General features: G+C 29.0%; 2 protein-coding genes across 4 annotated transcripts; one reads left to right on the top strand and one right to left on the bottom strand.

Annotated features, from left to right (window-relative positions):
- Window positions 1-288: 288 nt before the first annotated feature.
- LOC109598392 (uncharacterized) lies at window positions 289-3,416 on the top strand. The gene is made up of 5 exons (XM_049969762.1): window positions 289-376; window positions 479-560; window positions 2,723-2,869; window positions 2,925-3,191; window positions 3,250-3,416. Exons 3-5 carry the CDS (start codon window positions 2,726-2,728, stop codon window positions 3,331-3,333), a joined length of 495 nt encoding a protein of 164 aa, XP_049825719.1. The 5' UTR covers window positions 289-376; window positions 479-560; window positions 2,723-2,725; the 3' UTR covers window positions 3,334-3,416.
- Window positions 3,417-3,710: 294 nt separating this feature from the next.
- On the bottom strand, window positions 3,711-12,546 carry LOC109598386 (tetraspanin-9). Of its 3 annotated transcripts, none has more exons than XM_020014288.2 (6): window positions 12,387-12,546; window positions 5,166-5,241; window positions 4,660-4,851; window positions 4,421-4,606; window positions 4,137-4,370; window positions 3,711-4,082 (listed from the first exon to the last, which is right to left on the bottom strand). In XM_020014288.2, the coding sequence occupies exons 2-6, from the start codon at window positions 5,223-5,225 to the stop codon at window positions 3,996-3,998; spliced, it is 759 nt and encodes a 252-aa protein (XP_019869847.1). In that variant the 5' UTR covers window positions 5,226-5,241; window positions 12,387-12,546; the 3' UTR covers window positions 3,711-3,995. The 3 variants fall into 3 exon arrangements, with proteins under 3 accessions (XP_019869847.1, XP_049826004.1, XP_019869846.1); XM_049970047.1 differs by lacking the exon at window positions 12,387-12,546 and adding an exon at window positions 10,593-10,644; XM_020014287.2 differs by lacking the exon at window positions 12,387-12,546 and adding an exon at window positions 5,301-5,371.
- Window positions 12,547-16,837: the final 4,291 nt, after the last annotated feature.

Here is a 16,837-nt window from a genome sequence, read left to right as displayed (position 1 = left end):
ACTGAATTCACGTGTAATTGTAAACTATTTATATTTTTAACTGTTAAAACAAATAAATGAATAAAAAATTATATTCGTGTTTGTACTAAATTTACCTAAGCTCGCGTTGCCCAATAAAGTCAAGAATCCGTAACTCACCGTTATTAACCTTGGAGTCAAAATATCAGAAATTTCAAAATGTTCGGAATTAAAAAGTGGAAGTCACGTAGATCTGCACCTAATTTTTACAACCTTGTCTCCGATCCTGATGAAGCAAGATCCAGTTGGACGAAATCTTTAAAACAAATCGCAAGTTATGGCATCCGCTCAATTTGTTCAGAGAAAGTGAACTACTCGTACTCGTATTAAATACTGAAGTAATTATCGACGTCCACCGGTAAGGTACTTGGATTATTGCAACTAGTGAAAGTATCAAATAAATAAATTAATTGCATTGGCAAGTAACGTGTGTCGTAAATGTTAAGTAATGCCCTTGTAGCCACCACCGAAGAATAATCGTGCGGTTTTATCGTCAGTCCGTTTGTGCGTGTTTGCCGATCAAATTACACTCTTTAACAGAGGTAAGTCGATAGAATTTTTTATCGTTGTTTATGTTAAGCATTCGATTTATATAATCTAATTGTGAGTTTTCGATGATAATATATGCTTGTTAAATCACACGTTTGAATTTAAATTTGAAAATTAGCATTGCTTCTTCACTGTTTTAACAAAATCTTTGAATTAATAATTGAATCTTCATTCGTAGTCTTAAAGTTCAGGTTCTTTCCAATTACACATTAATCGCATATAAACATCAATATTAAATATAAATCATAAAGTCTGTTCAATTTTTTATTAAATTTTACTTGTTTTAGTTGTAATACTTTTGTAACTAATTTTTTATTTGCAATTTCTTGTTGAAAATAATTTAAAGCTAATTTGTCTGTGGAATAGTTGAATATATTACATATTATAATTTCAATAAAAAAATATAAAATACATAAATATAAAATAAATAAACAATAAATAATATATGTCATAAATAGGTTATATTAATCTTAAGTTTAATTTAACAATTATTAATTTTCATATTTGATCAATTAAACCAGTAATTTTTATATTTATTCTAATATTTCTAAATATTTAAAGGAACTGTTTACTTACTTTAATTGTAATTTTGTTTATTCATTAATTACTTGAAGTTAAATTAATCTTAAAAACGTTGGACTTTTCAAAATTATAAAATATTTTTATTTTTAATATTATAAACAATTATTTAAAATTAAATTAATCTTACATACATTGTGGGTTTTTTAACAATTATTAATTTCAATATTGAATTAATTAAATTACAAATTGCCATCCATATTTTAATATTTTTAAGTATTTAATTGATTTATTTCTTGATTTAGTTTTCTCCTATTCTAAAATGACTGAATGTTAAATTAATCTTACAGACGTTAATTGCTGAAAATTATAAAATATTTGTATTTTTAGTATTATTTTTAAAAAATTATTTAAAATTAAATTAATCTTATAAGTTTTGTGATATAAAAATACTGAAATTAATTATTGTTAAAAAACAATAATTAATTTCAGTATGTAAACCACAAATTACATTTTAATATTTTAAAATATTTAATTGATTTATTACGTAAAGTTAAATTAATTTTAAAAGCGTCGAATTGTTGAAAATTATAAAAAAAAATTCAGTATTATTAGCAAAGTTTTAAACTGATGAAAATTATAAAATATTATTAATTAATTAAACTAGAAAATTCCATTTGCATCTTAACATTTTTAAATAGTCTAATATGTCTTTAATTTTAGTTTTATATTTACAATTATTTTAATTTACATTAATTTTAAAGTCTTGTGAAATTATTAACATTTATTTAATTGCGACATTTTATCAATTAAATCAAAAATTAGCATCGATGTTTTAGCATTTTTAACTATTTAATTGAATTTTTATTTGTTCTAGTTGTAATATACTGGTACTTGTGATTTTATATTTGCAATTTCCTGTTAAGAGCCATTAAAACCAAATTACTTTTACACGCCTTGCGACATCGTTGACAATTATTAATTTGATCAATTAAACCACAAATTACCATCTACAATTTAGCATATTTAAATATTTGATTAACTTAAAGCGACATTGAATATTATGAAATATCATGTGTCCTCTCAACTCAAAAAACTGTTGAATTACAGCCTTAATATTGACACTTTTATTACCCACAAGAATTGACAAATTTTTAAACTTGATCTTGTGACTAATTTTAATATAATTTAATAATTTCAAAACCAATAATATAAATTTTAAAACAGTGATGAAACCGCATATGCAAATTAACTATTGACAAAGTTTAGTGGCACAAAAGTTTTTGTGAACCTTGACTGCTGCATGTGAATTTATAAATATTGCAATCAATTAGCGTGTTCGGAATTTAAATTACCCACCTGTCAATTTTAAATTAGGACTTCCACTAAATGAAATGCTGGTACAGTTTTGCACAAGCAATTTCTATGCCAAAGGTGTAGTTATTTGCATCACACTTGTTTTGTTGTGCAAATTGGTTGCATATATGGTTTGTTGCAACTATATTTATTTTTTTTACTTAAGATTAATTATTGAATCAATTACCAGAGCATAAATACAAACTAGAATCTTTCATATTGAGACCGGACAAATAGATTATTATTAAATGTATGACTTTAAATTGTAGTTGTATTGTAGAAGATGTTTGCCTTCAAAATCTTCGTGATGTTGGTGCCGTCGTGCTTCGCGATGCCCACAGGTTCAATATCCACTAGCATCCTCACACCTTTGAGCAACATCGGCGACATCGCCAATCAGAAAATCTCCGCAGGTCTCAGTGCTAAGGTCTATTAATCAATTTATCTGTAAAACCCATTAAAATCTCCCTTAAACTTTTCAGACCGCCTTGCTTCCATCGTTGTCCTCATTCCCGGACTCCGGAAGGAAACACGCCATCTTGGAGACTGAATCTTTGACCAGCCAATTGGACGCCAAGTACACGCAGTTGCAGCAGTTCGCTGCCGGCCTCTACGGCCCCAAACCGTTGGTCGACACCATCCAAGAGCACGAGAAATACGGAAACGACGGCGACAAACTTAGGTCCATTGGAACGTTCATCATTGGAAAATATGAAGGATTGTCCAACGCGCTTAACGCTGCAGTTGATGTAAGTGTTTATTATTATTGAGTTTGTGATAGAATGGATCACATATTGTTTGTTGTAGCTTCCGTTCCAGAAGGCCAAACAAGTGGGCAAAACCATCACTACGCAGCTAAACGCTGTTGGAGGAAAACTCATTGGTTTGTAAGGTGTGATGGGTTGTTATTGTTTGTTTTTTTGTTGCTTATGTACATAGTTCTTTTTGTAAATATATTTTTGTAATTTTTTAAATACTCTTTTATTTACGTGCCATTGAAAACACTTAAGTCAACTTAAATTTATATATATATTATATAATGACATCACCTTGATCTTGAATAATTGGGTAAAAAAATTTGTGGTTACATAAAAACCACGCTTTACTAGTGAATAATTAGACACCTTATAGAAAATACAGATAATAAGATGAAAGTACAACGTATGAAGCATTTCCTTTAGTCACAGGTTTTACTTGGAACCACCTTAGTCATATCTTAGTTACTAATTTTTAAACTATTTCACGTGTATCAAAAAAGGAAACGAAAGTCAGGTAATAAAAATATATAATTTATTACATTCACATTTAACATGACATTAAAAATTAAATTATACAAAAAACTAAGTTGAATTTGATATACACATCTATATTTGGTTCTGTGAGGTTGTTTATAAAAATATTATTTACATTTAACAGAATAATTGCACATCCTACACAGCTCTACAATGTTTATTTATTTGTAATAAATAAATCTAATATATACAACAATTTGCCAGTTATCTTACAATAACTTGAAGTAACAGATCTTTAATTCAACACTCTCTCACTTTGTACTAGGAATATGCTTTGTAGCTACAAGATCTGTACAATTTGTGACTTATCGTACAAAACAGAAGCATCGACGCCACCAGTCCGAAGAGCTAAAACAATAAAAATTATCGTCTGCAAAATATGACAACCCTTTAATATCAAACCTGCAGGAAAGCGACCCCTATGCAGACAAACCCGATGATGTACAGCCTCTGCATGAACCAAACGTTGATCTGTCTGTAGCATCCGTCAGGATAGTAATTAGCAGACGATTGGCTCTTCCCACAATCCTTGTCGGCGTATGCAGGAAAGCAACAAGTATCCGGTACCCATCTGTGGCCAGGCCATGAATCAATGTCGAACCAATCTTCGTAGTTGTCCACGCCGCAGCATCTAAACTGAGAGAATCACTTAATTTATGAGCATCTTAGGACAACACTTAACTTACTTGTGTCTGCATGTTATCCCAGATGTTAACCAGGCTGTTGGGGCCCGTTGCCGTCACGTTGTAGTGATGAATCAGCCCGGTTTTCAGTTCTTCCCTGAGCGTGTGACTCAGGGTGGACCTATACAGGAACGCCATGGAGCCCGTCAGGAACTCCCCAATGAACAGTAGCACCACCAACACGAAGTACTGCGAAACGTCGGTGTTGGTTAATTGATCACAATTAATTTTTTTTGTCTTACCGTTATGAGCATGCACCTGTTTTGGAACCACGAGCCGCAGCACGCGAAGAACGATAAAATCAAAGTAATGATGCCGGCCAGTATGGCCAGCGAGTCGGCACTGATCAAGGCATATTGAGGTAAAAGGGTGGCGTACCCCTCGTAGGCCACCCTCAGCCAAATTCCGACGCCCAGGATACCACAGCCAGCGATCTACACAAAACAAGAGTAATGAATATTCAATAAGTTTGCCATCATAATAAATAAATGTGACGCTATTGATATGGTAATAGAAGCAAGTGCATAAGTGGGCGTCAAATTAAACGGTTTTGATTTACTGCTTTTTTACAGCACTGGCATTTAAGGTTCGGGAGAGTGGTTAGTAAATATTTGATATTTGATGCAGCATTTTGTTGTTCAATCAACATGTTGAAAAAACTTGTGACTCAGTAATCAAGAATTTATATGAATTTTATAATGTTCCTTTATTTTATGACATTATTATAATTTATGGAAGTTGTACTTACCCAAAAAATGACATTTATAACACAAAATGTCGTTCTTAAGCAGGTGTACCCACTGGACATTTCGTTGTAGCGTTTCCTGCAACAAAAATCCATTTTAATAAATTTTAAGTGGATGATATGTACTAAAAGTCTTACTGTCTATACATGTACATTTTTTTAACCAAATTCACTAATGATTTAATATTTTTTATCCGAATAAATCAAACAAAACATTCTTTTAATTTAATAAATGTCCATCAATCACTTTGACATTTACGTCAACCAATCTCAAAATACATCTTCCTAATAATTTATGATGATCGAAGACGAAGATCAAGAGTACATATATTACACATTTGATTACATTTTCCTCTTCAGGAATAATGGCTTGAAAACTTAAAAATTTAAAGGTGAAAAGGACAAATAAAACATACATGGGATTGTGATTTGGTGTTTCATTTTATCTTCGGATTTGCATCTTATTAATATTCAATGTCTGCTTGAAATGCAAAATCTTTTTATGGTAAGCTTTTGTTGTCGTACCTAAAAGAATATCAACGTGAGCACGTTGTAAATAGACGTACTGTAATTGAACATTAACTTGGTATTTAAATGCAATAAATTACTTTTTAACTTGCGTTTCACAATTCATCTGTGAAAGACTGTGCCAATTGTTTTATTCCTTTTCTTAGATCAGATGAATAATTAATGTCAATTGCATATTTATTTTATCAGTTTTTTATAACACCAACCCATAAGTTTGTGTCCCACAATTAATTCCCACGTGCCACAAACTGAACTGAAAAAATTAATATAATAACACCGTGTAATTATAATTGTAAGCAATGTAATTTAACACGGACAATCGTCTTGAATAAAAGCGATCGCGCTCCTAATTAAAAGTATCGCGGACATTGTAACGTTACTCGATGTGGACGGCTTCAGAAAACCTACTTATATGGAATTATTCATCGTGCTTTCCGCGAATTTATCGCCTTTCTTTTAGTCGGTCAATCGTGGCCGGATCAGTCACACCAGGAACTCGAAACGGCGTCTCAATAGTTTTATTGTTTCAATTTGTACGAATGTACGATTGTTTCGTTCGACGGATGAATCGATTGATTGTGTTTCGATGCCACCCACTTTGTTGTTCGAGAGTTCGTCGTTTGTTTTTCTTTATTTTGATTAGGTGGTGGCGATGCGAGGAATTTTAATGCATTTTAGTGTTAATCAAATTAAATAAACATCTCCACAATAGTTATTGATGCAATATTATATATAAATGTAAAATAATATAGAGTTTTAAAGTGTAAAAAATAAAATAACTAATATCCCTATACTGTAACTCAGATAGTTTGAGTAGGTAGGTAAATTAGATACCTATAAAATAAGCATCTTTACTACTATTAACAAAAACATTATTTAAATGTAAGCCAAATCTTTACTTAGTTCTAAGTAATAGTAAGGAAGTTAAATATCTAGAAAATAAGTTTCTTTCTTATTAAACAAGTATTATTAAAAAAGATATATTTTTAAAATTTCCCTATATTATAGAGAATATGTAGTTTAAAATAATAGTATGTAAATTAAATATTTAGAAAATAAATTTCTACTCTTAAACAAAACAATCATTAATAAAAAATAAGTCAAATCTCACAAACAATTCAATGTTGTGGTCTATAAAATCTAACTTATAATTCTTCCTATACAAGTTTAAATTGTAGATTAAAATAATAGTAGGTAAGTTAGATATCTAGAAAATAAACTTCTTTTCTATTAAACAAATCAATTATTAATTAAAAAAGTCAAAATCTCAAAAATAATTCAATGTTATAGCATATAAAATCTAAATTATAATTTTTAAAATTTTCCTATAGTTTGTACAAGTTTAATTATGTAGTTTAAAATAACAGTAGGTAAGTTAGATATCTAGAAAATAAACGTCTTCCCTATCAACCTAAACAAATATTAATAAAAAATAAATGAATAAATGAACAAACATGAAACTTTAAATATTTTGACATAAAAGTAAGTAAGTTAGGTACCTACATTATTAAATATTTGTTATTAAATAATCATAAAAAATACTTTCTCTAATAAAAGTATTACTTTATCCATATCAATAATTTTATGGTTGTCCAAATCAATTGTAACTTTTTATTTTTAATGAATTTTACGCTGGTTTTGTGTGTAAAATTTCTATTTTTGCACAATTAAACCAATTTGTCCATTACGGATCATCGATTTACAACAAATAAATCGAATGATTTCGATAATTGATTGAATTACGATCCAATCAATGAATGATGCATAAAACGTAGCAAAAAGTAAAAAGGTGCAAATTTTATTAGATAATATTGAAAATATTTTAAAATTAGAACTCTTAGATCATAGAGGATGTAATAAATCTATAAGTAAATTTATTATTGGATATTTTGGGAGCAACAATAACAATAATTTTCATGCGTATATAAAATTGAAAATTATGTTAAATCTATTTAAAACTAAAACGTCAACTGTCAACAGAAACCTGAGTTGAATTATAAACTTTGAACTGATTCATTGGAGTTCAAGTTCAATTGAACACAATTTGTAGTTACGTGCGTTTTGTTTGTTTATAATTAGCCAATAATGTATTGTATAACAGTTATTTGTAGCCAGTCAGTTAGACTTTAAACTCCGCATGCAAAAAATGTACTTAAAGTAACAACAATATTCTAGAGATCATTAAAATAGGAGGTATTAATTCCAAAATCAATTGAGTTTGTTGTGGTCAAACAAAAGATCAGTAAATCACTAATGTTAATTGCTAATTAAACTGTATTCTTCTTCAACAAAAAGGTTTACGTTACCACAAATTAATACTTCTAACTATTACAATGCAACAATAAAAATCAATCAGCAACAAGTTTATTGTTCTGTGAAGTTATAACAGTTTCCTCAAAACCTTCAGTATTAATAAATTAATGTTCAGCAAACATTGTTCCATTACACAAATATCATGAGTAAATCGTTGAATGGTTTGCCGGAGGCAAAATTATGTGCAGGGCCTTCAAGTGCAATCGGTAATTACGCTGTTTTGTTTATTTTACCCGATCCAAAATAGCACCCACATTGAGACTCTGTTTGTTTGCTTTTTAATTTGGACTCACATAAAAACTGTTTACTGTACAAACTTAGAGGTGCAACAACCAATCCGGTTCTCAATTTACTACATTCGGTTTGTTTAGTTTGCAATTAGGATCAGCGTTTTTCTTTCTGATTACTTTACAAAATGTTACAATATGTATTGTTTAATAACGACTGTCGATTATAAAAATCGTGTGTAACATTCTTGTTCCTAAATTAGCATTGAAAAAGATGAATTAGATTACTTCATTCGATTACTTTCTAAGTGAAACTCCTAACTCGTTACTTGGAACTGAAAGGTAATTGACTTAAAAATTTAAACAAAGACGTAAATTAAAAATTATAATTAATTTTTTTTACTGAGATGTGAGAACTGCCATTTTCTCAAGAAAATTACCATTACGGTATAATACACCTTATTTGTCGAAACAAGTAAAATTGTTAAATTAGATACGAAGAAATTCCAAAGCGTTTTTAATTTCGAAATGATAATTAATGTGTAAATAAAATGTGGCCGTCGATAATTTACTAATGTTAATTTAATTTTAAAACTGGTTTTTGTGTATTGATACGTGGTAAAAATGACTTAGAATAGAGGTCAAGATTATTAGTATTAAAACGATCATTTCTAATAGTTGTTTTTTTATTTTTATGTCAGACGAAACTTTATAATTAACTACAGTTTTTTACAGCTCAATAAAACATACTTACATAAATAAACACAAGAGCAATATCAAAAGTAGTTGTAGAGCATTGTATTTACGATTGGTGACGTCCCGTTTGTTTTTGGACAACGTGTGTTGATCCGTTGAACCGCATGGGAAATTCGATCTGTTTAAAATATTTGGTGTGCTAAGAGCATCTCACCCACACCTTAAAAACGGCCGTCGAATAAATATTCATGGGCAAACAAACCCAGTAACTAGAAGTGGGTCTTGACACTACAATTGTCTTCTTTGAATGACATCGAGGAACTGGTTCTTTGTAGATTCATCTTGTCAAGAACATTTATGATATTTATTTGTTACGTACTAAATTATCAAAAAATGTTGATAAATTAATATTTGCAAGGAAGTTTATTCTGTAAGTCATAAAAGGAAATAAGGTAATGCCATTTCCTGATACAACATTTCTCTGGAAAATAATTAGCAATTCAGTCAGGTAGTTTAATGATGAATTTATCACTGATACACAAGGTGTTTTTAAAATAAGTGGTCAAAATTTGGGAGCAGTTGAAATACGTTTAATAATGATCAATATTTAAATAATCTGAAGTTTCTTCGAAAGAAAATACAGCCCTCATTAATTTTCAGCAATTATTTTATACTTATATTTCCGAAACCTTTGGTGCCTCTATTTTCCTTGCTCTATTTTCTTCGCCATTTTTAAAACTGTAATACTTTTCATATTCTTTATACAATTTAGAATAAAAAGGGTTTTTCTAATTAATACAGTCGTCTTTAAAATATTTCAGTTTTATGTTTGAAGAAAATTAGAGTAAACATTAAATATCAAATATCTCAAAAACGACTGTGTCAATCAAAAATAACCAAAAGTACCTTTTTTACAAAATTGTTCATAGAATATGAAATGGTTATTAGTTTTCAAAAATATTCAGTGGCGTAAAAATTAGGGCGAGAAAACGAGGGGAATCCCCTGAAATCTACGGCACTATAACAAATTTAATACATTGAATTGAAATATGAGAAGAAAAACAATTTTCAAAATTAAATTTGTGGTGCTGTTTTCAGGATAAACTTGCTATTACTATTTCCTGGAAAATATTAATAATTCAGTCATGTAATTGAACGATAAATTTATTACTGATATACGATATTCAATATTTTTATCTTGTATTATAATCAAGATAAAAAATACGTTAAATCATTCACGAGATAATGATTTCAATTCAACAGTTTTTTTGACATTCAACCGATGCTCTTAGATAATAATTGCTGTTCTGGATAATCGTTATCAAGTCTGACATTTTAATGTTAAAAGTTCAAAACGGAATGGCCGCATCGTAAATTGTTAAGGCGCTCGACATTTTCTATTTATACACGCCATTGGCAACGCGAAAACTAATGAGATAACATTTATTGGTTGTTCGACATTTGTTTTTTCAATTTTTGTGTGTGATTGTTAAAAATAGATCATAAGGAATTGCAGTGAAAACAAGCAATTTCACCATCAAATCATGCGGATAAATAAACTGTTTCTAAATTATAAATTTTATTATTATTATTATTGAAAATAAATTACAATAAATCTTCTTGAACCAGACTAAGAACAGTATAAAAATATTTGAAATACACTTACATTTTAAAATATTTTTTGAACGTTCGTTACATTTTTCATATACACTTAAATATTTTTGACTGAATGATAAGATATTCATCTTAATTTAAGCCATGTGTTATATGAGTTACTCTTATCAACAAAATTTAGTGTATTATGACTGCAAATATTTAAAATTAACAAAAACAACCCAATTCTAAAAAGTTCTTCAAATTAGCGACTGAATTGATAACATCAGCATAACTAAATACTAACATAACAACTTTATCACTAAACAAGGTGAGAAGCCGGTTATATAAAATATTAATTTCACGTTGACCAGTTAAATAAATAACTAACGTACCAGGATTAGTCTAAAGTTTAAACTTTACACCGATAAATATAAATTAATGTCGCGTTCTACTTAATTTGAAAATAATTTACAGTAAATTCAAAACCGTGTTTACGTCTTGGATAAGAGTGTAATTATAATAGATATGTAAATCCGGATTTGTGGTTTTGGTTTGATAATTTTTTGTGATTAATATAATATTATTTTCACGAACGTATTATTTGTGTAAGTATTCAGGTTAATTACTGTTTTAAGTTGTGTTTAAATTGAAATTAACTTATCTAATTACCTCTAAAACAATTCATGGTTAATTGTTACATTATTTTATCACTTAAAACATAAAATGTATGTGGAACATTCAGTGTATCACGATTCAATAGTAACTTAACACACTAAGTTGTTGAATAATAACAAAAAATAAGAGATAATTCTTTCAGTTCCGTATGTAAACCAATAGAGTAACATTATCTCACCCCGTTTTTAAAGTAAGTACATTCAAAAAGGTAAAAATTACCCGGCCCGATAATAATCAACAGTTCTCGTGACGGGTATTTTTACCCGACCTGCTTATAGTGTGTTAACATAAAGTTTATACATAGGGGAACCACATAAGTAATAATTTTTAATTGTATGCAACCCAGTTTACTTACATTATTTTTTTTTTGTTTTATAGATAAGATATGTGTTAGAGATTACGATACATTTTATTGATTATTACATATTCCTTCCGAGAATGTTACAATTCATTCATTTAAAGCAATATCAATGATTAAATATATACATGAATAAATATTATTAACTTACATACTTTAGGTATAAAATTGATCAGTCTATGAGTGTCCATTTTTAAATGTGGAAATGGAATAGAAAATTGGACATTATATTAATTTTCTTGTATTTCTTTATTCTAAGACAATTGGAAAGTTAATTTACATTTTGTGATGTGATTCAATGAGAGTCTCTTAATGGAAAGTGAAAAATTAAGAATATTATATTAATAAATAATAAACACATAAAATATTAACCAATTTAGGAAATACATAAAATAAATTATAATAAATTTTATGTGTTTTTATAACCGATTTTGATTAATTTTATATGCATTTACATTATTTTATTGCTCCTTTAATGCTGTAAATTTTAATTTTAACTATACACAGTTAATGGTCACAAAAATATTGTATACGTATATTAATAAACGAAATAAATTTAAATTTATAATTTTTTTAACTATAAAAACAAGATATTAAAATGAAATATTGTATAGCAATTTTAAAATTTTATTAATTAAAAATGTCAAAAAAAAATTCACTTTTTACCATATTTACCAAAAATAAAATTAAACAAACGTGAAACACAAAAACCACTTTAAGAAACACATACAAGTAACAAGGAAACGACCTTCGCATCATTTATTAGCCGGTGCAAAATGCACACGTTTCACCAATTATTACGATAAACACCAAAAACCAACAATTCATTACCTTTCAAATCGTCCAAAATCAAACCCCAACGCACATGTTCACCCCCGCAACGGTCGCATCGAACTGCCAAAACAAACCGGAATCAGTTTGGCGCTCGTAAATCAATCCATATCGGAACAGCGGCAACACGAATAGTTTTTTCGTTGGTGACGTACAGGAGGTCAGTATTATACTGGTCGGTTTTCGAACAAGCGGATCCGCGATCCGGGCGTTTCGAGCGCGAGACTCGCGTGTCTTCGGGTCGGTGTGTCGGATTTGGATCCGCACCGGCAGGAGGACGAAAGATTCTATTCGGTCGTCCTTTTCCTGGTGGTGTTTTGTGGCTGTTTCGACAATCTAGCCCAGGAAATTAACTACCAGAACTTGGAAACTTAAATTTTACTCCTTATAAAAAGACCAGAAATTAACTTTCTGTGTTAAAATAGATATTCCATAATATACTTTTTATTTTAATTTTATGAACAGTTTATATTAATATTTAACAATGTTTTTAAGTTATTTTATAAAACTTTGTAAAAAATTATAATATATATTTAAACGAAAAAAATTAATTACAATAAAATAATTTTATAGTTTAAAGTTGTTAAAAATTATAAAAAAGAAAAATATTTTATTTTTATTTTTAACACATAAATTATTGTACATACTTTATATTTTTTTTAAATAGATTGAATTGAACATTATTTAATAAATAACTTCCTTCCAACATCTTAAACAATAGATAATAATTAACAAGCATTACGTTCACGTATCTAATAATTTAAAATTATTTTCCCTAGAAATCATAAATTATTATACAATCTAAAAATATGTTGTTATTTTATTATAACCACAATTATAGAATATAAAAATTGGGTTAACCATCTACTTTTGTTTAATGAGCCAAAATTATACTACATTTATAATAAGATGATTAACGAATTAGAAAGTTAAACATAAGAGTTATATTCTCTCATGAAATGAATCTAAATGATTATAACAGAAAACGATCCTTGCAAATTTAAGTTAATGGTTGTTTTGTTTAGTATTATAAGAAAACATGTTGTAAAGTTGCATTAAATAAAAAATTGGCGAATGCACCATTTTTGCAAAATATAAAACATGTAAATCGTAATTATTTAAATGTTAAAAAATTGTTAAAGTGTTTGCTGTCAATAACACATCAAACAATACATTGAACAGACGTGCCAGAAGCCCTGGCTAAAATATCATTTGAAACCAGATAGTAGATGCATCTGCTTTTTATAGGCTTTTACAGAGTTAGATTACTGATATTGAACAAGTGTTTTCAAGTGCTTTTTGTTTGATTTTTCACGTTTTAGTCAAATGACTAAGGAAACTTTGTGACTGAATTAGATTTACATGTATACATGAATGTATCTGCATTTTCTTAAGCTATTTTGGTAGGGTCAACTTAAGAATGAACCAAAAACATTAAATTTCGTATTAGAAAAGGAATTTCTTGATTTATTTGAACACAATTGTCTATTACATTTTTGTTTTTAGAAGGTTTTTATGCTCCTCATATTATTTGTTTCCTCCACTTATTTAGAATATTTGTTTGATTAACTAAATGCATTGAAGATGAACAATACCAAAGTCGTCCTGAAACTTGTATCAACGAAGAAATTAAACAATATCTCATGCAAAATCCTCATGCAAGATGTTTGGAAGTAGACAGTCATTATATTACGATTAATCAACCATCAGTAAAGGGCTTCATACAATGAATTTTATCAATAGGCTGGACAAATGGACATAAATTAAGAGAGGGTAATAAAACTTGGTAAAACAGTTGCTAATTTTCTCTTTGGATGCATCGCAAATAAGGCTTTTATTGATTTTCCATGAAAAAATTACTCAAATTCTAAAATGCGTTCTGTTTCTTCACGACATCGCAAAACCACATGCTGCTTTAAAAATTCAAATGAAGGAAATGTGAACCCAACTTATAGTCCAAATATTTCTTCATATGATTGTTATCTATATTTGTCGTTGCCCAAGTTTTCACATAATAAATGATTCTGAAGAACAGGCCAAATGTGAGGTTGACCAAAAGCCCAGAATTGTTGTTTTCTTCCAAAATATTGACAAAAAATTATTCTTTATAATGATTATTATATTGAATTATGCTGTTTTAAAGAAAGTTATCTGATTTTAATGATAAATGAAAAATTGAAAATGCCTTTTGAAGGTACCTAAGTAAACAGTCATTAAAATGCGATTAATCAATCGTTAGAAAGGGGCTTCAAGTAATGAATTCCATGTAAATTAAGGGATGATAATAGTTACCACCAGTTGCCAGTTTTCTCTTTGAGGGCATCGCACATGAACCTTTTGAGATTCATTAGTCAAATTTCTACTTCAAAAGCTTCAAAATGTTAAATGGAAAGTTCTACTTCTAACCTAACCCATGGGATTTTCGTCACTGTTCAAAAGATTTGAAGAAGAAACAGCTAAAGAAAAGGTCAAAAGTGAGGTTAATCTTTTCTTCAGCTCCAAGAACCCAGAATTTTTTTCTAGTAGCATAAATTTGTTTGTAGAGGGATTGTTGATTATAATAGTAATTATTTTGTCGAACAAAGTTAGTTTAAATAAAGTTATGTCGCTAAAAACGTACATTACTATTTCTGGTACCTACTACTTCTTACAGATGTGCGTCTTAATGTGTTTACTCGTAAGAAAGTAGCACCATAATTAATTCAAAGTTTCGTCACAGAACCTATCAGATACGATCAAACTAATAATCCAAAACACCAACACTCGCCGCCAAAAATGCGATAAATCCAACAAAGCAATTTTGGTGGGCGTCCATCATCAACATAAAAAAAATCAGTTCCCGTAATAATGGTTCATTTTGGAATGTAATCGAATGCATGTACGGTTGACGGCGTCCAATCTGGTTTTACTAGACAAGTGGGTGTCAGCTCACGCATTCAATCCGTTCCGAGAAATGTGTGGAAGCTGCACTTTCATCTCGATCGACGTGCACCCATTGTAAAACGCATTCTGGTCGCGTTTCATTCAAAAAACGTCCGCACGCATTTTTGTCACGTGAATCTTCTTCGAAACCTGCAGCTGTTGCTTTAAAATTCTAGTTATTTGTGTGGTAACCTACATTATGTCTATAAATTTTAATACTTGAAATATGTAGGAACATTAAAGAGTTTATTACGAATTTTCTTTGAAACATTTACCATAAAATTTGTCGTTTATTCGTACAAAACAGACAATAATGTTGAGACTATTAAACTGTAGAACAATCATATTTTTATTTCATATTTTGTTTTAAAATACTACTTAAAGTGTTTCTTTTTATTTTTCCTTAACACAAATAATAATAAAATCGTAATATTAAACCGCATAAGCAAACGCAACATTTTATATCACAACTTTGAGTATAAATATGAAATCTATTTTCACATCAGCCATTCTCTTCTTGCAAAATGTGAACAAAACCGCATAATATATTGTCTATATAAATAAAAATTTCCCATGGTCTTCAATAAGATTTCCGATCCACACAGTTGAACAATGAGCAATAGAAATCAATAAACGTAACAACATATATCAATCGCCTTTGGAAAGTGATAGAAATTTTATTAACAATTACTCGAATACCATTGTTTTACTTTACGGTGCTCAATTTACTATTTTTGAAGTAAATATTGACCTGTAGTATTGTTTGTTTTTGTTGAATAAACCGAATGTGTTCCTTTGTGCTTGCTTTTGGACTTGTCGGCTTTTCTGTAAGTGTATGTTTGCTCATTATCTCCCCGTTTTCTTAGTGCAACCATTAAACTATCAAAGGTCCCGCTTTTCATACCACTCGTTGCACCTACATGTTTAATGTTGCATGTGCTCATTATTTTGCAACAAGTTTAATGCGTTGTAAATCTCTTTATGGGAAATCAAAAATCTGTTATAATATATTTTACTTATGTAGTTTTACTTGGTTGTTCAGTACTTGAATCAGTTAAATTGATATTTATGACCAGTTATTGATTTCTGGTATTAGTTTGACCCATGGTGACAATAGGTTATCTCATTACTTTCGAAATTAATCTGTAATATGTGTAATTTGTAGACATGAATCAAGGTCAAGCACATCCATTCATTATGGTTTACTATTATTGTTAACATTTAAATTATTAGGTACCAATTGTGACAAGTTACTTTAAAAGAGTTATTATTTAATGAAATGGTCATCATAAATAAACAATATTTTGCCAATATTTTGGAATGAATTTTATATCATGAGAAAAATTCTGGGTTCCTGGTGCTGAAGAGACTTTTGACGTCTTCTTCAGAATTCAACTATTTATTATGTTAAAACTTGACAATAAAAAAATAAGTAATAATCATATGGAGAAATATCTAGACTGTATGATGGAAGAAGTTAGGCTAACAACACAACAAGAAAAATCAGTAAAAGGCTCATTAGTGTTGCA

The sequence above is a fragment of the Aethina tumida genome, chromosome 7 (assembly GCF_024364675.1).
Source record: "Aethina tumida isolate Nest 87 chromosome 7, icAetTumi1.1, whole genome shotgun sequence".
Lineage (NCBI taxonomy): Eukaryota > Metazoa > Arthropoda > Insecta > Coleoptera > Nitidulidae > Aethina > Aethina tumida.
This window is presented reverse-complemented; position numbering and strand designations above follow the sequence as displayed.